The sequence below is a fragment of the Ylistrum balloti genome, unplaced genomic scaffold (genome assembly GCF_031769215.1).
Source record: "Ylistrum balloti isolate Yb309-2 unplaced genomic scaffold, AGI_CSIRO_Ybal_v1 Utg369822, whole genome shotgun sequence".
Taxonomy (NCBI): domain Eukaryota; kingdom Metazoa; phylum Mollusca; class Bivalvia; order Pectinida; family Pectinidae; genus Ylistrum; species Ylistrum balloti.
The window spans coordinates 44,221-71,712 of NW_026781989.1; the positions used below are offsets into that span (position 1 = coordinate 44,221).

At 34.4% G+C, this 27,492-nt stretch overlaps 1 protein-coding gene across 1 annotated transcript; it reads left to right on the plus strand.

Annotated features, from left to right (window-relative positions):
• Window positions 1-3,188: 3,188 nt before the first annotated feature.
• On the plus strand, window positions 3,189-25,518 carry LOC132545077 (uncharacterized). Its single transcript, XM_060208747.1, has 16 exons — window positions 3,189-3,240; window positions 3,462-3,619; window positions 3,756-3,867; window positions 4,670-4,780; window positions 6,056-6,166; window positions 6,536-6,819; window positions 7,257-7,521; window positions 7,653-8,212; window positions 13,133-13,193; window positions 19,986-20,096; window positions 21,420-21,530; window positions 21,979-22,089; window positions 23,088-23,198; window positions 23,519-23,802; window positions 24,528-24,792; window positions 24,920-25,518. Exons 1-16 carry the CDS (start codon window positions 3,189-3,191, stop codon window positions 25,516-25,518), a joined length of 3,306 nt encoding a protein of 1,101 aa, XP_060064730.1.
• Window positions 25,519-27,492: the final 1,974 nt, after the last annotated feature.

The following is a 27,492-nucleotide window of genomic DNA, read 5'->3' on the forward strand; positions in this document are numbered from 1 at the left end:
CGGGAATAGGAAAGGAAATCCACTTTGATTATTAATAAGTATTTCATTGTATTTCGCAGGGCTTTGCAGATACAAAATTTGTGGTTCGACGATCTACACGACTCTTTAGAAGCTGGGAAATAGTAGCATGGGTAGCATGGGTCTCTGATACAGAGCTATCTTTGTTATAAAATTATACTTGCAAGCTACGTCTTTGTATTTTTGACGTATACGTAAAGAATCAAAGAAGAGGTAATTAGTACTATTATCATACTATCTTGCCCTATCACTGGTTTTAGCATAAAATTTAAAGCTCAAATGTAATTAATGTAAATACGTCATTACAACTAACGTAAATGCAAACTACGAGACAGGTATCATTTCTCTTCAGTGGAGGACAGGTTTGTCAAGCTATGATTTATTTATTAGCAATGTCTTATCTCATAAAGTAGATATATTTTTATTTGAAAGATCAGATCTCCTTTATTGGTGCAGTATAGGATCAACATTGCTCCATACGTAAAGGCAAACATTTTGCAAGATCTTATCACCAATTAACGTTAGATAAAGGAGACCTGTAAACAACCTGTAAATAGGTCAAAATAACAAGATTTAAGTCAAGGGGAATATAAGATATGTATCACTCCAACAAGTCACCGCCTGCAACAATACAGAATCACAGGTTTCTGCTGACATTTCTACACTTTGGTATAAAATACTATTAAAATACGCCCTTTTAGGTTGTGCCTTAAAGTTTGTATAGCACCTCTCTTCTACCTTACACGTATCACTTCCTGATTGAAAGTTTTATTCCACATTTCGACGTTGTTAAGTAGGGAGACTAAACGCCCAATAATGGTTCATGATACTTCACACCGTCTAAGATTTGAAAGCTTCGATTCATACAAATATTAATTTTCGTTTTATATATATTGATATGACAAAACTTAATAACATGTCTCCTTTGCTGTTTTTGTTTTAGGATGTGTTTTCCTACATCAAAATAATATTTGTTTTGATATCGTATATTGTGCAATGCGACGTTCTCAAACCCGTTACAATGAATTGTAAGATGCTGATACTCTCAATATGCAAGATCGAGGTATGTAATGTTTTAATCAATAGTACTCTGAGATCTTTTCAACACATGATGCATTTATGTAGATCCGGAATAACAACTGACTTCACTGGTAAGTTTTTGTCCGTAAATCACAATATAATGATTTAATTTTTATACACTATAAAATATAATTGAGGATGTTGGATTTATAATATTATGTAGTATATTATATATAATATAATAGTTGAAGTTCACTCAGAGTGTAACATTTAAAGTCATAAAATGAATAGAACTAACACTTTATAATGATTATGTAACCAGAAGAGATGTTATAATTATCATGATGGGAGACCAGTAGAGATGTTATAATTATCATGATAAGAGACCAGTAGAGATGTTATAATTATCATGATGGGAGACCAGTAGAGATGTTATAATTATCATGATGGGAGACCAGTAGAGATGTTATAATTATCATGATGGGAGACCAGTAGAGATGTTATAATTATCATGATAGGAGACCAGTAGAGATGTTATAATTATCATGATGGGAGAGCAGTAGAGATGTTATAATTATCATGATAGGAGACCAGTAGAGATGTTATAATTATCATGATGGGAGACCAGTAGAGATGTTATAATTATCATGATGGGAGAGCAGTAGAGATGTCATAATTATCATGATAGGAGACCAGTGGAGATGGCATAATATGCATGATGGGAGACCAGTAGAGATGTCATAATTATCATGATGGGAGACCAGAAGAGAGTTCATAATAACCATGATATGTAACCAGAAGATATGTTATAATTGTCATGATGAGAGACCAGTAGAGATGATATAATTATCATGATAGGAGACCAGTAGAGGTGTTATGATTATCATGATGGGAGACCAGTAGAGATGTTATAATTATCATTATATGAGACCAGAAGAGATGTCATGATAACCATGATAGGAGACCAGAAGAGATGTTATAATTATCATGATAGGAGACCAGTTGAGATGTCATAATAACCATGATAGGAGACCAGTAGAGATGTTATAATTATCGTGATAGGAGACCAGTGGAGATGTCATAATATGCATGATGGGAGACCAGTAGAGATGATATAATTATCATAATTAGAAACCAGTAGAATTGTTATAATTATCATGATAGGAGACCAGTGGAGATGTCATAATATGCATGGTGGGAGACCAGTAGAGATGTTATAGTTACTATGATAGGATACCAATAGCTATGTTATAATTACAATGATGTGACATTATTAGAGATGTTTTAATCATAATACTGTGAGACCAGGAGAGATGTTATGATTATCATAATGGGAGATTAGTAGAGATGTATGTCTGTCCGGAGTCAGATATCGCTGTTGATTAATCATGCCGACATTAAGTTACTGCTTTGTTGTTCTGCACGAACATCAATATACATGTACCTATTTTCTGTTCCAAATCTTGGTTAACGGTTCTGTGCATAATTTTACCCTGTCTCAATCTTACTTTTTTAATACACCACATGAAATTTAACATGCGGTTATATGTTAATAGAATTACATTTACTAATTAACACATGACAGTATGTTGATATGATTATTAATAACACAATTAAAATATATGTACATAGGCAATTTTAATCTAGGTCAACCATTATCTTCATATAATGCACTTTTTACAAGTGCCTACAGTGGATAATATCAGACCGCTCCTCATATCATACAACAATGTTCTTATGTCAATATCATTCTAATAGGCAAAAGACAGTCTGGACAATCATTAGAGTTCCTACTAAAACTGATGTCCGCGCTTTATAATACCAGTGACATTCACGAATGGCAGAAATTGGAAGGCGAAGTTGGTTGTGCACATTAAGCAGTGTGAATATAAGGCATTGCTTTGAAGAGAAACTTAATCTTGCAACATCTGTATGTTGGAGGATTATTTATATATGTAAACAGGAAAAGTTACAAGAGGATAAGTGACGTTAGATAGCAAATAAAGACGAGTGACATTTTAAAAAATGGATATACAATAAAATGTCTTAATGTTCGTCAAATTATTCTCAATGGTGCAAATATATCTGTATCCAAATATATATAATTAAATCTCCTATAATTGTTTCTTTCATTTATTGCAAGAGCGATTATGAAGACGTTCGGGCTTATTGCTTCGTGTTTCTGGCTTGCACAATTCAAACGTAAGTTTACAAATACAGATGTACTTACTTGTATATATTTGTCAAAATATTCTATACCTTATAATGAACTTCTTAGTGCTTCTATACACAATATAACGACATTTTAAAGGAACCATACTCAAAGTAACAAAATGAAAATAAGGCATTTGTAAGTATTTAGATTGTCTATTGTTTAGATAATGCCATGACTGATGCTATCATAATTTTGTAATCGCCTTCAGTATGCAGCTCCCATCAAGAGAGATCCCTCTTATCTTATATGATAAAAGAAGAGACAGCCAAATCTTTCCTAGCCACTTCTAGAATCAACAGGAGAAGTGCTGAGTTGTGTGCCAACGATGAATGGGGTTACTGTGAGGTGAATAAAGACGAATGCCGAGTAAGTTTTAAAACTAGGTCTGGATAATATCAATGGAAAATAAAAGATGGGAAACGTTATCAACAAAATACGTTTAATCTTTGTTATTTCTTTCAATGTCATTAATTCCATATTACGAATGCATTCTATTTCCAAGAAACATGTTGAAAGTACACGTGAATCACGCTGCCAATCCGTTTCCTGTCCGCCCGGAATGACATGCTACATGTCTACACCCTGTCCGAGCCATTTTGCAACCGAATGTGATCGTAAGTTATGTAAAACAAATGTGAGATAATTGAATCAAATTGAATTGGAGATTTGGAACATAGGGATATTCAATCTTAAAGTATTACCGTAAATATAATCCATAGAATTAATATCCTGTCAGAACCGGTTATCCATTGATTTCACCGGCCTTTTGGTGTGCATGTTCCTCCAGTTCTAGATCATAGAACGCGATAACCTAAAGACATTACCAGTGATATACTGTTAAATGACGATAGTGCAGATAGTGCACCGAAATACATGTCCTTTCTATATTTTGGATACGTTAAACGTGTTTTAGTATGAAATAGAGATATGCTAAACACTTTTCATCAGTACTAACTTTGCTAAAAAGTTTAACATTTTATCCATTAACTTTAGATATAAGAGTGCTTTTAAATGTATTTGTTGAAAACAATAATATAAATAAAACAATATAGATATAAAGAAAGGAAGATGTTACATTTGGCACATACGCATATATATGATTTTAATTTGTAATGATGAAAATGAGTAGTGAAACACTGGATAAAGCAGGAGAAAAAATTATGACTCTGTAGTGAACTTGTCAAATTACGGTAAATAAATACATATTTTTACCGAAGATGAGATCAATTTTCTCATCAAGGCGATTATAATGTTTCTTTTGGAAAGGAAATAAAACTACCAAATACATCAGCAAGGTTTCATAATGAGATATAACAATAGATATATTCTTAAAGGAAAATCTGTTTTGGTAACTTATGGGGTTAAGCTTCATATTCTATATTTCATATTATGGTATTTTGATTTTTGATATTTCAGCAAATCCCTGCCTTGGAATGCCATGTGAGAATGGTGCCACTTGTACAACAGTCGGTACGAATTACACGTGTACGTGTAAGCCGACCTACTACGGGCACACCTGCTCATACGGTATTGATTTTCAATTTTCAAAATTATAATAGTCAAATTATGTCAAATTCAGCTAACTAATGTCACAACATAGTAGGTGGTATGTAACATCTTAAGTAGATATGGCGCATTCTTTCTTTTTTCAAGATCCATCAGCTTGCACACGCTGTATATATCAAGAGAGTCGACGTTACTTACCACTTGCTCAATTGAAAATGTACACGGTCATAGCAAAGATGCTTGAGTTTTGCCATTTGCTCATGGAGCATTTTTGATCTAATCATTATTAGTTTAAATGTATATACATTGCGATATGTGGGTGGAACTAGATAATTGCTTGGATATTCAGTGTATAGTGGTACGGTTTATAATTATACAAATAACATGATGTTCTTATTAAGCTACATATATCAGATATATAAATATGAACTTCAGTCAGTCGTGGGGCTTTTACACCTTTCATCTAGATGTTGATACTTCTTACGACACCAAATTCACCTCCTTGATTCCAAAATTAAGACCCTTGCCATCACTGACGAATCCTAGAAAGATGAAACAGCTTTAAGATTCAGTTTAATTCATTGTTTAATGTATCCAACTCACGATTTGTAGTGAAAGTATGTTTTGTAAAAGTTTTGCACATTACACATAATATATAAGTAAAACCTATTGTCATGCCAGATTTCAAAGACAAAATGTTTCCCTTGAACCATTATTGTCCCCGTTTAATTTAGGATTGACAAAAAATAGAATGGCTTAGAGGCGGCCATCGTGGATTTTGAAAATGAAAGTTTGTCATCTTCCTTTCGTGTTCAGTATGGTAGGGATCTTTCTCAAATACGATATATATCTTTCCTTTTGTCCCTAGCGATGATCTTTAAATTTTGGGACTGATCAGGGAAAAAATGGCTGACAGGCAGCGATCTTGGATTAAAGAGAGGGAAAAAATCACGCTTTTGCAGGAGAAATAGATATAGAATGATGGTAGCTTAGGGATTTTTGTTCTATTATTATTTGACTAGCAAAACAAGCATTTTAAGGAGGGGATTTATAAAAGCTGGTCAGAGTGGATTTAATGCTTTCAAATTTCGCCTGGGTTGCTATATATATATGTATATATATATTGTATAAGCTTACATAAGTGTTCATAAAATGTATTACGTTGGTGCTCTAAAGATTAAACTATTGTTGATACCATTATCGATGAAGATCAAAATACGATGTCTTTACATATATGAATAATTCTCTTGTACATGGTTTTACTTTGTAACATCTCTTTGTATCTAACGAGTATAGTGGACGCCTGCCACACATCGCCTTGCGAAAACGGCGCAACTTGTCATAGGGATGGATCAAACTTCAACTGTTCCTGTACAAATCGATTCACTGGATCACAATGTACCCAAGGTACAAGTGAAATTGAATGAGTGATTGGTTGTTTGCGACGTCCTTGGTATTCTTTAACACTTCATATAAAACATCTATTACCATATTAATTTGATTACAAACCTCATTGTCCAGTGTCCTATACGAGACTAGAGATATACCAGTTCATGCCATAATTGGACTTGTGTTATAATAATACAATACACTGACGGGATACATAGAAAATATCTAATAGATGTAATTCTGAACACATGAAAATACTTTGGACTACAATATAAGTAAACTAAGTTCATAGAAATAAAAAACTAAATCAGGTGTTACAAAGCACATGAGGCTGATATATGCTTATAAATGCCTTTAAATATTGTTATGGTCATAATGCTGTTACAGATTGTAGACCAGGACCAGCCGATATCGTCATCATATTGGATGGCTCAACTAGCACCGAGCAAGTGTTTAATTCTTCCAGACAGTTTGCCGCATCGTTTGTGGAAGGCTTGTCCATAGACTCAGATGATTTCCGAGTAGCAATGCTTACATATTCAGTAGATGTGCATGTGGAATTCAATTTTACAACACATACAAACAAATCGTCTTTGCTTGCTGCTATTAAAAATGTTTCCAGTAGGACAGGCATATCATACCTACACACAGCTCTGATGAAAGCCCAGAAGGTAAAGTCTGCCTAAGTTTAACTTAAGAAACACGACTAATAACACAATCAGTGAAGACCATATGTGTAATTTTTTGATGATTGGTATGATGATCTTAAACGCGTTCCGATTCATAGGAAACAAGTTTGAATTTCTGTCCTGACTAGAGAAAAGGAAACACTCGTTACGTGTCTCAGACATACCATATACAATGGACATAAATGTAAGGTTCTTATCATCACATCATCTATAAACTTTTTCAAACATTATTGAAAGCATTTACTATATTGATGCAGAATCTATATTAGAGATATAATGCCATGATGATGAACGTACGTTTCGAATGGAATAACAAACATACTGCTCCAATGCATTAACAATATACTCACAAGAGAAAGGTGCTTCATGCTCAACAAAAAATTCAACTGTATATAGGTTTTAAAAAAATTATTTTACAGATAATAATTTCCGAATCATCACCAGGAGTGCAGAAATATGTCCTCGTGGTATCCGATGGGCTTTCCACTCGTCGACAAGAAGCCATAGGGCAGTCTCAATTACTAAGAAATTATGGTGTTAAGGTTCTTTGCGTGGGGATCGGAAGGCAGGTAGCCCAAGAGGAACTACTGCAGATAGCCTACGGTATTTCTTATGTCTTCACTTCAGACAACAATGACGCCCTCAATGCTGTTCTTATGGAGACCGCAGACACAAATTGCATAGGTATAGTATACAGTATTTTAGATATGTAATAATGACATTGTAAACACTACCATTATTAGAATAATATAGTTATCGGTTCTTTATATATTTTAAAAGCAGAAACACAATAGACACACTTTTTCGTTTTTCAGATTGCGTCCTGAATAACGCCTCCGATATTGTATTGCTGGTAGATGTGTCTAAACACCAGAACAATCAACTACAGAGAACACTAGACATGATTAGATTCTTTATACAACAGACCCGGGCATATATCTCCGACACAAGGTTTGCTTTGGTCACATTCGACGTTCGTCAACATGTGATATTTAGCTTGACTGACAATCAGCATACCGACAGTATACTCGTCAAAAGTCAAATAGGCATCACTTCCTCCGACCAGGAGTCTAATGCTAGTTCTGCATTATCCTTTGTTCGAACATCAGTATTAAGTACTGCTAGAGATACTAGTCGGAAGTTTGTTGTAGTGTTCTCTGATGAAAGTTTGACAGACGTGGATGCAATTGTTTCTGAGAGACAGGCGCTGAATATGGATAATGTCACCGTGGCGTTTGTTCCAGTTGGAAGCTCTGTTGATCCTGACACTGTGTATTCTATAGCTTACGACGCCAGCGATGTCTACTATATTGGGCAAGACAAGGAGGACCATGATGAAGAGAGGCTAAAGGCCTTGGTAGCCCGAACGGCTCACGTAGAATGTGATTCTGATCTGTTTTCTAAACGACAGTGATAAATACTGCATATATGTGTTATCCTGTAAATAATGATTAAGAAATTAAAGTTAGTTGTCACGAAATGCATGACTGTATATGTTATGTACAGTGAATAAACCACAATCATACGGCTGTTTGTCAGTGTTTGCACAGATTTCTTCATGAATGATTTTCATATTGCTTACTGTTGATTTCACTCTATCCTGGTATCAGTTATGGTTATTGCGACAAAGATTTGTAAAAGGAATAGGCAGATTCATCTCTTTGCATTCCACATTTTAACTAATCTATTTTTGACGCGTTTTAGTGTAAATATATGTCCCCTTGACGTTCTTTTTAAATTGTCCTATATTTGAAAATTGAATAACATGACTAATGCAGCTCCCTTTTAAAATTTCGACCTAATTATGTTTTTCTACATTTTCACAAATACATAATTATATACAACTACACACCGACAGAATTTATATTCAAACTCAAATTCCATGAAACTAGGACAAATTTGAACTGAAAAATGATGTACACGAAGACTTTTGATCTCTAATTCAGCCGATAAATAAAAAATAAGCTATTCAAACACGACACAAAACATTAAGCCAGCAGACCCATCCAAACTCAAATTCAATGTGACAAAGCAAAATATAAGCAAATGATTTTTACGGAATGTCCTGAGAAGAACAAGGAGGATAAAGCTAGGTGTTCCGTTCTGGAAATGAAAGCGTTTTTTTTGCGACCGTCATGTCTATCTTGATCAATTTCATGTCACACAAAGAAATATAATATTTCCCAATTTGATCATTGTGAGAACCGTAAGCTTTCATCAATGTACATATTTCCTGTGCTGTGAGTTTGTCAGTTATCAAATATTGTGATATTGTAGCAAGCCCATGACTACCGAATTAACTGCGACATATAAACACCATACCAGGGGTGTTACTATCCAAAAATGGAAACCTGCAAAATGAAAGTGAAATCATCGATTTATCTTGTTAGAAAGCTGTGCGAATTGATTTCGTTATAGTAAACGGTCGATGTAAGCTTTTGATGTAGATGGCCCTTTATTTCCCATTCTGGTGGGTATGATGGACATGGTCAGTATAAATAGTTTAAGACAAGACGTCTTCAGCATATCTGAAAAAGTGAAATTTAAGGACTTTCCAACGATTTCATAGCCTTTGATAAAGTTTTAATGAACTCAGCCTCGAATAAAAAGAAGCATAAGACAGCCAAGAGAGAGGAATGGTTTGTATCTATAGGTATGCTAATATTACCCAATTACTTTGATATTATGTCTCACACCCACTGTCAGCCTTGCTTTTCGTATTGACGGGAGTGTCCTTTTTCGTTGTTTTTATTGGCATTAGTGTCGAACCAGGCAATGATTGTTGTGAAGCTCTACACTACTTCCTAGGCGTGCAAACATCAGCGTTTTGTAGCTAGATGTATTATTTAGATGCCATGCTTGTTACAATTAATATTTCTAGCTAGTCGTGACGCACTACAATAATGTTTCGTCATTTTTTGTTGTTGCTAGCCATGGTGCATGACATTATTTTGCTTCCAAATATAATTTTATTAATATAATATTATATATTATATTATATATTAATATTAATAGTCTTTTTTTCCCGTTAGGCGCGGTAAGCTATTGATTTCTGTCATTAAATGGGGCGAACTTTATAAATAACGAACCATACTGTGGAGTTAACAAAATGGATTGTATCGTAAACACAGAGCGACAAATTGCTTACATATTTTTGCTATATCAAACCATCGGATTAATTAATTAATCAAGATCGTTCATACTTTGCTTAAATGTGATGTAAGAAAATCGGTTTAAATCGTATCGGAGCGACTAAAAAGGAATCCTCTGCAGCTCTCGGAATGAAATTTCCATTACCTGCTGTTTGATTGTTTGGTGTTAACTGGGAACCAACAAGTCTTTTTAATATTCAAAACTTGAATGCTTCATTTTCAATTACGTCAGGGGTTTTTATGATATCGGAATTCATTTAGTGATACCAATTACCTATCTTAATTGGAATTAGAGAGTGAATTGATGTATCAAACGTATGTAGTTTTGTGAAATATATACGTATTCAGACGGAAGCAAATCAATGTGGTATTCATAGCCTTTCATGTAAAAGTTTTATACCGTTACAATTATACACAAAAATCCTCACTTCTGGGGAAAGAACCCAGGCTTTGCAGAGGAGATTTACACGAACTTTAAAAGAGGCCATGGAAGTAGAGATATCACGATGACTGAACATATTTCCACTTGATTTACGACTACAAATAAAAGTCCACGACATCTCTTAAAACACAGCGCTGAAGGACATTCAAGCAAAGACGCATATAACACACTTATATACATCGGATTTAAATTACAGTAAATACATTGTATAGAAAATCTTAATATCTGCTAGTTTGTAATTAAACACGTATTTATATAGTAACACTATTTCTTATGTTATAGTTGTAATGACTTATAATTAGTGACAATATAAAGACTGATTCGATACTTAATGACTTTATTAGATTGTCTGAAATCGTGGACATTTGGACACTTGCCGAAAAATTGACTCGTCAAAGCCGCCATTCGTTTAAAACACTAAATCATGCACTATAACATATATGTATTTGAAGGAGTCGATATTGCAAATCTTCTGATCAAGTTACTGCAGAAATTAAACGGCCACTTTTTCCATAAGTAGCAAGCTACAGCCGGTTAGGTTAGCTTATATAAATTTAGACAAGAAACTCGGTTATGGTTGGGATGAAAATTCAGCTACTTTTTGTTTAATGTTTCATTTCCTTTCAGCTTTGTTGACTTTTTATTCTCGAGTCTTGCGTTTTTACTTTGTAACTGGCGAATATCAAATAATTAATCAAAGTCATTTCCCAGCACAATTTTTGACCACGACCGCTATATCATGTGTTGCCTGATTTGGCAATTCGTGTCTTGTTATTTGCTGATGGGATTATGGCTGTATTTGTAGCTAGAATACGTGATATAGATCGATTTCCATGTTGCATAGTTAGTGTTACTTACGTCATATACCCAATATTTCTTGTGTCTGATACGTTAATTTTGCATATTACATGTCTTTGTCCTAGATAGGAAGACATATAAGGAGGTATGCTATTGTATATCAGTTTCCATTCTTTGGCTATCTATAGGTAATGTCTCTTTTCTCCTTTAATATGTATGCGTTCTCATGTAATATAAAGTTTTGATCACTTTGACATGTATTTCTTGTCCTCTTATGCAGGTGACATATCGATTTCCCCTTACCTCACACCCCGTATCACTTCCTGATAGACAGACAAACTTCCAAAGCTCGGGGTTGACAAGTACGTTGCCTGATAGCCGGATATTATACATCACACTTCATGTTGCCCAAGACAGGAAAGCTTCGCTTAATGCGAATATTAACTTTAATTCCATTTATATATATAATTAGCAATGTTCTTGTTTAGAAGTTTAATCGTTTCCGAGATCATAACATTTATTCTTATACCATATAGTGTGTATTGCGACGATCTTAAAGCCGTTAAAATGAACTGTAAGATGTTAATACTTTCAATATGTGAGATCAGGTGATGTAATGATTTATTAAATTATACTATGCGATCATTTCAACACAGATCCAGAAGAACAACGGACTTAACAAGTAGGTTTACATTTATTTTGTAGATCACAATCTAACAATTTGAATTTTATACACTATATAAAAGTCTTTGTAATCTTGGATGCATGTGATAATATGAACAAAGTTCACAATACCAATGTAAGTAACACTTTATACTTTGACGGAAAAATAGTGGAGATATATTCCCCTTTAGGTCTTGTGTCAAAAACTGATATTGTTTTATTATTTGCACTGATGTTAAGTCACTATTTTGTTCTCAGGCATGGATGTCTATATATATTTTCTGTTTTCTGATACCGATAAACGGTTTGTGTGCATTGCATTTCAATAAATTGTAACTGTCACAAGCACATCTTACTTTAAGAAATGTATTGATATGTTAAGGTCGTTTTTATGGGCTACTGTGAAATGAGATCTGAATCAACAAGATTTTAATTTGATTGTATTGAATGAACACCACGCAGCGCGTACAAGGGTAAGTGCCATATAAGGTGGTTTTTACTACTAAATGCAACAAACGTTGGGGATCTATTAATACTTCAAATGAAGCAGAAGTAATAACTTAATCAAATCAATAATATTACGAATTACACCATCTTTAACATCATTACCATCACGAAATCATCATCATCATCATCATCATCATCATCATCATCATCATCATCTAATGAATTTGAGACTTGAATTAACAGTAAGTCATATCAGATCGTTCCACCATCCATACTTCACAACATTCAGGCATCAGGCGGTATGGGTAGTACCTAGAAACCTCAATCTCTATGAAATTAAAGAATTGTTTTAAAACAAATAAAAAAAAAAATGAAATTTAGAAGTCAGTTGTCCTTTGTAATTATTATATTGGTTAAGATCTAAGTATGTAGCAAATAACGAAGGCTAATGCTAATGAATAAGTTCTTGGTGTTAGATCGATGGATAAATCGCTGGTCAACGATCTTTACCTATAACTAAACTAACTTTGATAGTTTCTCATATATACAGTGTTTACATATTACAGTTGATTATAGATATTCTTGGACATTTTCCAAATGTCACGATTTACGTCGAAGATGTCGGCAACTGACGGAAAAATTTATAACCAAGCTATCAAAATATGCAAATCATGGGGAAGTTTTATGGTCTGCATTGTAACCTGGTCTTATTCTCCTTGTACTTTCTCACGGAATAGAGGTTAGATTATTACTATGTAAACATGTTGATATTTTTTGTTTGTTTCATTTCAAGGATCCTATGATGAAGACGTTCGGAGAGGTTGTTTTATATTTCTTGCTGGCACTATTGAAAAGTAAGTTTGCAAATGTACTCATTTTTATATCTTTATCGTAAATATTTTCTACTTTATAGTGAAGGCATCCGTGCTTACATGGTTTGATCACTCTCAAAAAATCAGGAAGACAATTTGGTGTCGTACAGATTGTTAACTGATTATGTCATGTCAAAAATAATGCAACGATCACAATTTTTTTATTCACACCCAGTGTGCAGCTCCCATCAAGACAAATCACTCTTACTGCACACTATGAAAGAAGAAATAGCTAAATCTTTCCTAACCGCTTCCAGAATCAACAAGAGAAGTACTGCTGTGTTATGTAGTGTAAGTGTATGGATAGATCACTTTCAAAAAACCAACCTATGTTTGTAATCAACAAAATACTACAATTTTTAACTGGATTGATATGTACTTATTACATACATGAAATAATTGTACAAAATATACACAAATTATTTGTTCTAGTTGCTTATCATAATGTTTCATATTGCCCTGTATTTTCATACCTTGTCCCTTTATCTGGTGTTAACGGATCGTTATTTTGCTCTATTGTAGCTTTGTTACTCCTTATAATATCATGATTTACAATATACAAATGCGTTCTATTTACCAGCTTTATCCTGAGGGAGTACGTGAAAACCAGTGTCAATACTTCATCTGTCCGTCCGACGAGACATGCTACGTTTCCCACCCCTGTCTACCACATTACCCATCTATATGTATAAGTGAGTTACGTACAACACATGTGAAAGAATCGAATCAACAGTTCCTCCTGAAATTTAAATAGGATGGAAACAATTTCATTTTAGTAATAGAAACTCCTTTAAACATCAGAAGAAGGTTTGAAAGATTGAGATATCTTATCTTAAAGTGCTACTGAAAATATATATGTATAGATTCAATATCCTTTCTGTACCAGTCACCTTCTAATGTTAGCAGTATTTTGGTGTTCATGTTCATCCAGTTCCAGATAAGAGAACATGATCACCAATAATACGCTGTAAAATGACAGCACGTGCTGTAACATACATATTTCTGATATCTTATAAGTATTTTATTATAAACTTGTCTTCAAAGTGATTATTAGTACTAATTATGCTCGAAAGATTAGCATATTTTCATTATATTAAAACCTATGATGGGGTAATTTAAATATCTTAACTGGGAAAAGAGTTCAATATAAAAATAGTACATATGTGGATATGTTATATTTTGCATACGTTATTTCACCTTATATATTTACATTTTTATGTCTTCAACGCTGTGAATCCAAATAAATGCCTTTCACGAACTTCGGAAATTTAAGGGAAGAAAATGTGTAATAGGAAATGAATGACATAGGAGAAAATCATAATCGTCAGATTACGGTAAATACATATTTATCCTTACCAGAAGCGAATAAAATTATGTTTGGAATGACATTAAAGAGCCAAATACATCTGTAAAGTTTCACCTTTTTATGATTTTCCAGTCAAACAATCAAACAATAAGCACCTATCAAATTTGGTAAATAGCTGATATGAAGCCAATCCGGGTGGTAGATAAATACAAATTATATATTATATTTATTTTCCACCCGGATTGGCTTCATATGAGCTGTATGCCATATCTGTTAATAGGTCTCTCCAAAAATAATAATAATGAATAAATAGATAAATAAATAAAAACTATAAATAACTATTGTTTGAAATACTATACTAAAAAACTTAACTTGATTAATAATATCAAAATATAACCTATCGCAATTGTTTGAATAATCAAGGTATTTCATTGTTATTCGTTTGATTGAAATAAAATAAGTTTATTGCGCAGCCTTCAGTCAGATTTATGAACGATTTGAAGTGTTTCTTTGGAAATTATTTACGTTTTCATGCCTTTGAGTGAACTGATGTGGTTTTCAGAATGAAATAACTAAGGACATTTCAAACGAATCTAGTTCTTGCAAATGTCAGCATTTTGTTTGTAACAAATTCTACGTCCGTAATTTGAACTGTCAGATCGATGTCTAGCAAGTGAAGTTGGCAAACTTTTTAATCTCGTATGCTATGACAATAATAAGGATTTTGTGACAATAACATGGCTTACATAGAACTACACGGGTAACTGATAGTGAAAATGGAATATTCTTAAATAAATGTATTCCTTTACAAAGTTATTCAAAATGGACAAACAAACCCTACTTGTTTCTGCATACTAATCATGGCGACCTTAAATCTATTCGGTCGCTTATGGTGTAATGCTACAGTTGTGGTAATGCACAACGCACCAAAACGTCGTGCGCACACACGCAACTGTGGGATAGGAATGCACATTTTGTGCGGTTTGGTAAAGATGGTTAGCTAATTTTACGGATTGAAAATTAAACGGAAAATTCGTGAAGTTATTACTAAATAGCGATCACATGAACAGTAAAATTAATGGTGATTTTAAAAGTAATTTTTAATTCTAGAGTTTTCGAAGTAATACTGGACCTGCATTAATTAGTATGATCGTATATAGTTTCACAACTCAGAAAGTAGCGAGTAGTGGTGTTTCGGATAACAAAAGTTTACCTGTATACGGGTATAGGCTTGACAGGTATCGGCTGGGTCGTCTGTGTTACAAACACCACACTTAAAATGTACCTGAGCATATATCTTTTGTTTAGAAAATGAATGAAAAATGAAGATATAAAGAAATGCTGAAAATAGATTTCCTTTCTGACGGTATGAGATTTTAAATGATTCATTGTTGTGACGTAAAGAGACGTCTATTTAATGTGTACGAATATTATATATTGTGCATATAAGTTGTGGTCATACAATAAGGCTGGTCATGCGTGTCTCTTTGTAAACGAATCACTGAAAATGACATGTGTATCTAACTCTTCAGTATGTATCTGATATATCTGAAAGTGTCCAACCTATATAGTAATGCATTATTAAGGAAATATACATGGGTGTACTTTTTATAAAGGAGGAGTGCCAATTTGGGCCTTCTGGCGGCCATGACCGATATTTTTTATTTCTTGTGTAGGAATTCCTTGGGGTTAGGCGGTCATGATATGACATAAAATTAAGGTCAGATCTGAGCCATTCATTAGTTATGGGGGTAAAGTGGGGGGTAAAATTCATAAACAGCTCCATTATAACAAACCTACATTATATTTTTGGATTTTTTCTTCTTAATTTTCATGTAATAATCCATATCAAAACATTCATTAGTAAAATTGATTGAAAAAAATATTCCATTGTTGAAAAGTAGGTCATGGTAATTAAGCTCATTAATTGCGAATTATATTAAAGATGAACTTAATTTTCTGCCTTAATGTACATAAAAAACAATACCTTTATCATGTACCATGTTTTAATAAGAAATATTTTTGCATACTTTAAAGAAAACAAAGAAGAGGCGGTGCTTTGAATTTTAGTTCGACAACTTTGACCATATGTCTGTATCTAGTGGTTTTACCGAAGTATTAACACAGAAATGGCTAATGAAAGATATCAATCTTAACCTCTAGTGTTGCATTTCTCTCCACTATACATACAATGGTCGTACACATAGTTAGTTACTCATTGTCACTGTCAGACTCAGACCAGTCCTCAATCATCATTGCGTCATCAGCACAGCTGAGGTAGCTTGATGAGGCAGTTGGGTGTGCTATCCTAGGCTGGTGTCGCTCATAAGAAAGGTACCAGAGAACAGATGCAATATGGGCACAGCAGCCCACTACCCTGGCACCAACCTTACACTGGCAATACCAACCAGATATAGGAGTCAAACCAGGGGAATACTCAATCCACAGGTTGTACAGTTTCGAAGCAACATGTCTGGAACGAATCTGAACTTTAATTAAGCCAGGCTTTTCCCTGCATGCCATTAATTCATACTGGCCATCTTCAGACAAGTGCTCCATGGTATATGACTTTGCCTGTTTCAACTGATATACTCCCATGGTAAGATCTCTCAACTCCGGTTCTGTCAACTGAGGAAAGTCAGGCAAACTGGCCTCATCAAGCTTGACCCATATGGCTCTTTTCCTAGCCAAACCTTCTTTTTCAACTTGAATTTGCAATTTATTGGGACATTTTGACAGAGCCAACATTCGCTCAGCAATGACGAGGTCATTGGGAGAATCAGAGGCAAGTGGGGGGGTGGGGGGGGCGAAAAGCATTACAAATTGCACACACAATTCTCACAAAATCACCTACAACTGGAATGAGAGTGTTGGGCAAAACATGTCCCAAGGTCTTCCACTGCTTAATCCGCCCATTTGCCGACTCCACAACCCACCTTACCTTTGTTACAAAACGAGATTCGTTTGCCTCGGTATGTGTGTGTTGTTTCTGCCCCTTTGGCAAGAAAAATGGCATTTCTGTTTTGATGCCAGCATCATTCAACAGTTCTGTCACATCTCTGAAGCCTCTGTCAACGACAAGAACATCATCATCTTGAAACCAATCCTTGATGTTCTCAGTGTTAGTTTTCAACATGTGTTTTGTAATGTTGGCGTCATTATTTCGACCGTCTGCTAAATATGGGCCTAGGACAGACAGTATATAGCCATCTGAGGCCACAAGAAGCATTGGTTTCAGGAGAGGGCGTCCTTTGTGCATGGAAAAAGAGCGTCGTTGGAAAGTATAGTTGCTGGACTTTTCAACATAAATATATGTGCCATCAGCAACAGCTATAGCGACATCTTCACCAGAGGCAAACATCTTCCTTGCAAATACCGTTGTATGGTTTTGAATTACTTGTTCTCTAGTGATGTGTTGCAGGCCAAGGTGTGAAGGAACGAAGTGGGTCATCAATGCTTGGCGAGCTGAATGAATACATTTTCCACATATTCTCTTTGCCATGTTGAACAGAGAAGCTAATATTGATAAAGACATGCCAGTCCTCAACTTTACAAGCAGGATGGCTAATGCAGTCCTTGCGCTTCTGTTCAGTGTAGAGTAAAGAGAGGGATTAACTGATCGTAAAAGGTCAGAAAATTGATTTTTATACAGACCTGTGAGACGGTAGTAATCTTGATCAGTTAATCCATCTGAGGAATCAAAGTCTAAACAACTTTTCTTTGAAGCAGCTGCCCTAAGTGTCAAAAGGATCTCTGATATTTCAGAAGAATCCAGTTCAGTGTCTTTGCTGGAATATGCGAGTGAAGATAGACTATCAGATGGGAAATCACCATTCACTATGTGGGAAGAACAACATCTGCAGGTGTTTGGGACAAGGATACCTGTTTTAATAAAAATCTTTACTCGCATTTCTGTTGAGAGCATTACCATTTTACTTTTACATTCCTCTCTTAACATTTTACAAATGAAACATCGAGATTCACCTAATGTAGCCCGTGGAATGTCAAGTTTGATTTTTTTGTTTTCAGGTGACTCAAGCTGGTGCTCTACATCGCTACTAGGATGTTCAGTAGATGAATGGTGATTGTAGTATCTTCCCCTGCATTTTTTACATACGGGGTCACCAAACCTTAAGGCATCATTAATATTTGCTTTCAAGTAAGACAGAATGTCTGTTTTATTCAGACAACAGAGCCTTACTTTATATTGTGCTTTACAACAAGCGCACTGCCTGTGCACTGGCATATTGATAAAAGAAAAGAAAACAGGGCATAAACTTAGAAAACACTCCTTATCAAAACCTTAATGTGGATGAACAAAATTATTAACAACAGTTGAATTACAATTATATGTCTAAATTATATGTACAATATCAGTGACAGTCAAACCAAGAAAGTATACTAAAATCGCTGAGGTTGTGAAGTGTAGTTGCCACGTATTAATTGTATATATAAGGGTATATGAACTGTCTGAGACAAGGTGCACATGTATACTCACCGGTAGACACAAAGATCCTTAACAAGGTATATGTCAGGGGATGGCATTATATCCCGCCATTTTAGCTTAAAGCTCAACCAGCCGTACCAAACTGGTTTAAATATCTCTACATTTATCAAGCAATTTATTTTAAACAGTTCTTAATGCAGTACAATTTAACATTTATTTATTAGATATTTATTATCTAATATAATTACATCAGACAACTCTGATATCAACCAAAAGTTGTCAAAAGTGTGAACCCGCCCCCTCCCATTAATTAATTCTCCATTTTCTATAAATTATTCAAAAATAAATCTTACTAAAGCATGACACATGATAAAGGTATTGTTTTTATGTGCATTAAGGCAGAAAATTAAGTTCATCTTTAATATAATTAGCAATTAATGAGCTTAATTACCATGACCTACTTTTCAACAATGGAATATTTTTTTCAATCAATTTTTACTAATGAATGTTTTGATATGGATTATTACATGAAAATTAAGAAGAAAAAATCCAAAAATATAATGTAGGTTTGTCATAATGGAGCTGTTTATGAATTTTACCCCCCACTTTACCCCCATAACTAATGAATGGCTCAGATCTGACCTTAATTTTATGTCATATCATGACCGCCTAACCCCAAGGAATTCCTACACAAGAAATAAAAAATATCGGTCATGGCCGCCAGAAGGCCCAAATTGGCACTCCTCCTTTAGGAAAAAAAAAACATATCCCATCTAATTTCTAAATTTATATCAACCACTGTAGAACCACACAGCTTGCTCACAAATATGCGATAGCATATTCCATCCAATTTTCCTATCGTGCGCACATTTTGCATACATCTTGCGCACATCGTGCTGACATCGTTCTCACATCATGCAGACATCGTGTGCACATCGCACATCATGCAATGTTGTGCGTTCCACCAACAGTATATATCATATATTTTTATACCATGTCATTTCAGTTTTCTTTATTTCAGCAAATGCCTGCCTTGGAATGCCATGTGAGAATGGTGCCACATGTACAACAGTCGGTACTACGTACAAGTGCACGTGTACGCCTGCTTACTACGGATCAACATGCTCATACGGTATTTTGTATTCCTAAGATCAGGAGTTCTTAAATCATCGGCTACATATTCTATGTAAATGTTGGTAAAACCAAGTTATTAATGCCTCGTTCTCAAATTAGAAAATGGTAATTGACAGTGAAACTACTGCGCATACTAACAAACACTGAATACATCAAACGCGATGTTGATATAAGAAATAGAATGTTTCATTGAGGTCATGGAGACTATCCTGAAACCTATAGCATTATAAGTTTTTTCTCTGTCTAAACCCTATTCTGTTAGTTGTTCACATCTTTAACAGACATTACATTATTCGGATCAAGCCCTTCACTATCGAGCTAACTCATGTCCTAAGTAAAATATAGCATATCTTATAAAGAAACGCATATATACCAGGATAATATATCTCATAACATTTATTTGATATTATTTATGGAATATTTTACAAAATGTATGACCTAAATTTTATCAGATGATTTTGTATACAAGCTATTGTGACGTCTGGTTGAGAAATATCGGTGTATTCTCACGGATTACATTGTGACGTTATAATGGAGACCACAGACAAATACAATAGTATTTGCCCGAATAATCGATCATGTAATAAAGGCGATAGCATCTCTTAAATTCGTTTCCATATTTTTTAAATTAAACTCGTCACATCATTTTTAATATCTTAGCTTGGCACATGATCTTAGACTTGTTTCATCAACCACAAAGCATATGATCACCATTTCTTCTTGAATGAATGGTAGCTTGACATGCCACATATAATGTACTTTCCTTGCGCAAAGAACGGTACTGCTATAAACATTTATACAATACTGAATATTGAATATACTACTTAACCGTATAAGATTTAAAGTATAGATTGGTATGATTTAATTATCCATTCGCATAAACAGTAGTTTTTGCTAGTCGTGACTTATTCAGAAATGTTAAGAATTTCATGTGTGTGTATATAAATCAATATGGAGTTTCCATCTTAGACATTTCATAAGCATTTTTCATTATCTGTATGTAGATTATTATTTGAAATAATGTAACATCTAATTTCCTCTCGTCATTTTATCAACTTTAAATTTTTGCATATTATGCTTATGTTTACATGTCGACACTAGCCTTTATTGAAAACTCTCCTTCTAATTAATTATTCTAAAATAACAGGGTGAGAACTGATGTCTGGTAATATGTTATAAGCATTGAAATGTAATTTAACGTTATGTGGAATCGCAGGGAAAATAAGGTAATTGTGTTTCTATTTCCCACCACTGTGGTTGTCGTGTCTATGTATTACACTAAAGACAGCTAGTGATCCAATTGATATCTTGTAATGACCAGTGAACGGTTGCCTCTCCAATCCTTGTGCTAATGGAGGAACATGTACCAAGGTAGACTCTGACTTTAGATGTGGATGTACTAATGAGCACCAAGGAGAAACCTGTCAGCAACGTAAGTAAAACTCTCATATCTCTCCAACTTGATATAGATGTCGATATCATTATGAAATATGCATAAGGTAATTTGTTTCTTCTAACATATCTCTTCCTAATTTAGTGTTCAGTATTTTATCTTTTTATGATAACGTATCGCTCATAAACGCGAAGGTACAATTGTCAATTGCACTCGCATTTTACTTAGACCAAGTGTGTTTTCCATGGTACTCCTGTTACCTACCACAGTTAGACTCCTTTCATGCTTCCTCCCTTGCCAACAATAGTGACAAATATACAGTGATAGATTGTTTAGCAGTTGTTGTAAAATAAAACATTAAGTTTATATAAATACATGTCTTCGTAAAATTAACTTATATCTTATCATGTCTGTTTTAAGTCAAAAGTGATTATAGTCATATGATATCAGTTTAAGACAGAAATATATCGTGCATCTACTCGAACAGGAAGTCCATGTTATGGACAACCTTGCAAGAATGGAGCCACGTGCCAATATTCTGGGACAACATACACGTGCGCCTGTAACTCCGGATTCTATGGAGTCGACTGTGAAAATGGTGAGTACTGATATAGATCCCAAGTTGTTATAGTACCATAGTTTGATATACAACAAAATGATTGCAGCTTTTCATTGAACGCTCACAATCGTGAAGATACTTAGGGAATAAAATTATATTTAACCAACTTGTTTCAATGTCTAGAAGCTGTATCGGTCTTTCATTTTTCCAGTTTGTCTCTCTCTAAACCCTATTCTATTAGTTGTCTACATCATTCACAAAAATGCATTATTCGGATCAAACTCCTAATTAAAATATAACATATGTTATACAGAAAATTTATGTTAACCAGGAGAGGATATCTCATAACCTTTTTCTGATATTATATATGGAATATTTTGAAAAATGTATGACCAAATTTAATCAAATGATATTGAATAAAAGCTATTGTGACGTCTGGTGGACAAATGACAGTACGTATTCACAGATTATATCAAGAGCATAAACAACTAGAATTTTGACCTTTTAACCTACACATGACATCTTACCTAAAGGTCAGTCATGTTCATGGACATGCTAGCCAACCGTTCAAGCAATTTTTATATTACATATCTTGACTCTAGTTTGTACATCTACAGATTATTTATTTGTGTTTCTATTCAAAGAACTTTCTACATGTGACCTCTTCCTGAAACTGGAAATTGATCATTTAAACCAATATGTTTTTACTACTCTCAATAGCAATCTAACGTAATATGCAATACGACATAAATCGGCATTTTGTTTCGCTAATCAATGCTATTATTTGACTAGCAAAAGGTTAGAGATTAAGGAGGAGAATGGATATAAATGTTCTCATTGGTTTATAATGAAAGTTATTTTCTCAATAACGATAAATGATATTTAATCTTTTGCCTCGGTTCTTATGTCATTGCAGTGATCATAAAACTTTTCATAAAAATCGATAATATATTGATGACATAAAGAAAGGCAAAGGATGTCTTTATGCAAAAGTGTAACTCCCATTTGTATATTTTCATATCCTTTGACCGGTACAGTTGATGCTTGCCTCAGCTCGCCTTGTCAAAACGGCGCTACCTGTCATAGAGTCGGACCGAATTTCAACTGTTCATGTACAGATCGCTATACTGGGTCACGTTGTAGCGAAGGTACTTGTGTAACAGAATGCTCAATTGTTATTCTTTGATATTTGGCAACCTACTATATATTATTACCTAACAAGCGTTATATTTAGCACGAGATGATATATGGAAATTATTTAATATATACATATTTAACTAATGCATAATAAGTATATATTCTTAACAGTGTGTACACACATAAAGAATATTTTCTGTGAATGAATAAATGGAATCAGTTCATGAAAGTGTCAAGAAAACAGTTTGATATCATAACAAACAAGATGTTTACATTAATATTGAATTCAAACAAATGTATAAATAGTGTAATGGTTATAATGCTGTTACAGATTGTAGACCAGGACCAGCCGATATCGTTATCATATTAGATGGCTCAACTAGCACCGAGCAAGTGTTTAATTCTTCCAGACAGTTTGCCATATCGTTTGTGGAAGGCTTGTCCATAGACTCAGATGATTTCCGAGTAGCAATGATTACATATTCAGTAGATGTGTATGTTGAATTTGAGTTTAATACACATACAAATAAATCGTCTTTACTTGCTGCTATGAACAATGTTTCCAGTAGGGCAGGCGTATCCTATCTACACACAGCTCTGAGGAAGGCCAAGGAGGTAAGACTGCACAGGATTTACTGACGAGTAACCACGAACATTAAACAGTGTAAAGGATTTCGATAACTACTTGATGTCTGTTATGATTGATGTAGATGATCTCACAGACCTTTCATTACGTATGATAATATGAATCGATTTTTATTTTTTTCTTCCCGTTCTCGTGAGACAAAACTTATGCATTCGTGACATGTTTCATACAAAGCATATAAAAAGAAAAAGACTGTATGGTTGTGTTTATTTCATCTCTTACAAACTTTTGAAAACATCCTTGAAAACACAATTTTACTATATTGATGCGATATCTATATTGGCGACGTCACAACTGATATCATACTTATCTTCAAATGGGATAAAAATGTTCTGTTCCAAAGTATATACAATACACACACCATTGAAAAGAACTTGATGTTGAAAAATACTGTCTTCGACATTTTTTTATGTATAGATACTTTCTCATAAACCATTGTTCGGAGTGCATCAATATGTCCTTTTGGTATCCGACGGGCTTTCCACTCGTCGACAACAGGCCATATAGCAGTCCCGATTACTATATTGATGCAGAATCTATATTAGAGATATGATGCCATGATGATGAATGTACGTTTCGAATGGAATAACAAACATACTGCTCCAATGCATTAACAATATACACACAAGAGAAAGGTGTTTCATGCTCAACAAAAAATTCAACTGTATAGGTTTTAAAAAAAATTATTTTACAGATATTAATTTCCGAATCATCACCAGGAGTGCAGAAATATGTCCTCGTGGTATCAGATGGGCTTTCCACTCGCCGACAACAGGCCATACGGCAGTCCCGATTACTACGAAATTATGGTGTTAAGGTTCTTTGCGTTGGGATAGGAAGGCAGGTAGCTCAAGAGGAACTGCTGCAGATAGCCTCAGATATTCCTTATGTCTTCACTTCAGACAACAATGACGCCCTCAATGCTGTTCTTATGGAGACCGCTAACGTGGGTTGCACAGGTATATTATACAGTAATCTAGATATGTAATCATGACATTGTAAACACTACCTTCATCAAAATATAATTATCGGTTCTTTATATATTGTAAAAGCAGAAACACAATAGACACACTTTTCTTTTTTCAGACTGCGTCCTAAATAACGCCTCCGATATTGTATTGCTGGTAGATGTGTCTAAACACCAGAACAATCAACTGCAGAGAACACTAGACATAATTAGATTCTTTATACAACAGACCCGGGCATATATCTCCGATACAAGGTTTGCTTTGGTCACATTCGACGTTCGTCAACATGTGATATTTAGCTTGACTGACAATCAGGATACCGACAGTATACTCGTCAACAGTCAAATAGGCATCACTTCCTCTGACCAGGAGTCTAATGCCAGTTCTGCATTATCCTTTGTTCGAACATCAGTATTAAGTACTGCTAGAGATACTAGTCGGAAGTTTGTTGTAGTGTTCTCTAATGAAGGTTTGACAGACGTGAATGCAATTGTGTCCGAGAGACAGGTGCTGGATATGGATAATGTCACCGTGGCGTTTGTTCCAGTTGGAAACTCTGTTGATCTTGACACGGTGTATTCTTTAGCTTACGACGCCAGCGATGTCTACTATATTGGGCAAGACAAGGAGGATCATGATGAAGAGAGGCTAAAGGCCTTGGTAGCCCGAACGGCTCACGTAGAATGTGATTCTGATCTGTTTTCTAAACGACAATGATAAACACTGAGTACATATTGTCGTTATGATTTACTTAAAACTTTTAGATATATATATATATATATAGATAGATAGATAGATAGAGAGAGAGAGGTGTTTTTGTGTGGTGTTGTTGTGTGTGTTTGTGTTACAATTACGAAAACGCATTTTATGTTTTGCATTTCATTTCTTTTTGTACCGCATACAACATGCAATCATCAACTTATCACAGTTTATTGAAATACACTATTGAAGAAGACTGTTGGATATCCAGAAAACACGTGATGGATACAATAAAGTTATTTGTCTGTCAGTTGAATGACTGATTACGTTATGTATTCTGCGTTAACCAAAATCATATAAGGCTGTTTGAAATGTTTGCTTAGGTTTCTTCTATATTGACCGTTTGATAAGCCTTTCCTCACTCTCATCGTTGAGTTCAAAGTATTTAACCTGTCTTAATATCAAGCACTGATATTCTCGCACTTCAAATGTAATAAAAATCCCAAGTAATACCCCATCATATATTGTTCTAACTCGCTCGATCTGTCTAGTTCGGTTTTTAGTTTTTTTTAGAATTTTTTTTACACATCAGTGTATTCATCCGTGTGAAGGAATGTATATATATAGAAATCGGTTACAAATTTACTATCTGCTTTATATTATCCGCTTTGTGTATTTTTTGATGTTGCTAAGATTCCTGACGTTTTAGATAAAATAATATCTTCACTGTAACATGTGTTGTATGTTTTGTAAGTGCGGCCAACGTTGTTTTTGCGACACTTTCCAAATGTTAACATTTAAAAAAGGTTATTACCTGTAACTGAGCGAGATCGGGGTTTCTCAGTCTCGGGCTAAGATCATGTAACATCCTGAACTCGGCTAACGCTCGATTTGGATAATGTTATAGGATCTTAGCCCTCGACAGAGATACACCGATCTCGCCCAGTTACAGGTAACCTATTTCGTTTCGACAAAGGTGTTTTAGAAAAAGAATAATGAAATAGTTAAAATTGGCTCTCCACCTTTCAAGGTTTGAATACCAAGTTTTATCTATTTTAAAAATTATTAAAGATTATACGACAAGAAGTTCCGTAATTCATAGATGACACTTGCCATTTAAAGCTTGATCAATCCAGGTAAGTTATGTCAAATGCTAAAATGAGAACAATGTTAACTACAATGAGACATGCTCATCATGCTGATGTCGACATCTTTCTTAGAAATTGTGTAATTGTCAAGGCTGATATAAAATAGTCTGTCCTCTACTTGTTTAATTCTTTCCGGCGGGTACATTCCTTGGACATGCTCAGAAGACAAGATATCTCCATTATATCTGAACGTGAAATTGGAGGACTCGGCAAACTATTTTTATAACCCTTTTAGATACGTTATGGAAGAGAGGTGGGGATGGTTCTATTTAGAAATTAAAACTTTATAAAAGTGAAACCGGATTTGTCACGCCTTTCATACCAGCTTTGGTCTATATAAATCTTCTTATGAAGAGTGCAAACATCTCAAACAATTCTCATGAACGAAAAGTACAACATACTATCATAAAGCTCAAACAGTTTAAGAGTTTAAACATATTGATTTATGCATGACTGATCGACAGACGAACAGATAATGTGTGGGTTGTAGAAGCCCAAGGTAAGAAATTGATCTAGAAAACTCTGTCCTGTACTTGTTTTCTTATTCCAGTGGGTATATACACTGTACACTGGACATGCTTAACGTTTACCTCGCGCCAAAATAGAAATTAATATAGTACTACTTTCCATCATTAAAAATCAAAGAGTTTGAAAACCGCATCAAAATCGGCCGGTCCAGTACCGAGATATAGACGTGTTAATTGTACGAGTTTTACCTGTCCTTCTACTACTAATCCGCCAACGGATGACTCCCACTGAATGGTACTTTATCGACTGTGACATCATAAGTTTAACGACTATTAGCAGCTGCCGTGGAAGATATAGGTAAAATGAGAATAGCTAT

What these genes read in the sequence shown, in the direction of transcription:
- LOC132545077 (XM_060208747.1), top strand. Translation starts at nt 3,189, where the DNA reads ATGAAGACGTTCGGGCTTATTGCTTCGTGTTTCTGGCTTGCACAATTC. An exon ending in CTCTGATGAAAGCCCAGAAG is followed by an intron (nt 6,820 to 7,256) that starts GTAAAGTCTGCC and finishes ATTATTTTACAG; the next exon opens with ATAATAATTTCCGAATCATC. An exon ending in CGGATCAACATGCTCATACG is followed by an intron (nt 20,097 to 21,419) that starts GTATTTTGTATT and finishes TGTAATGACCAG; the next exon opens with TGAACGGTTGCCTCTCCAAT.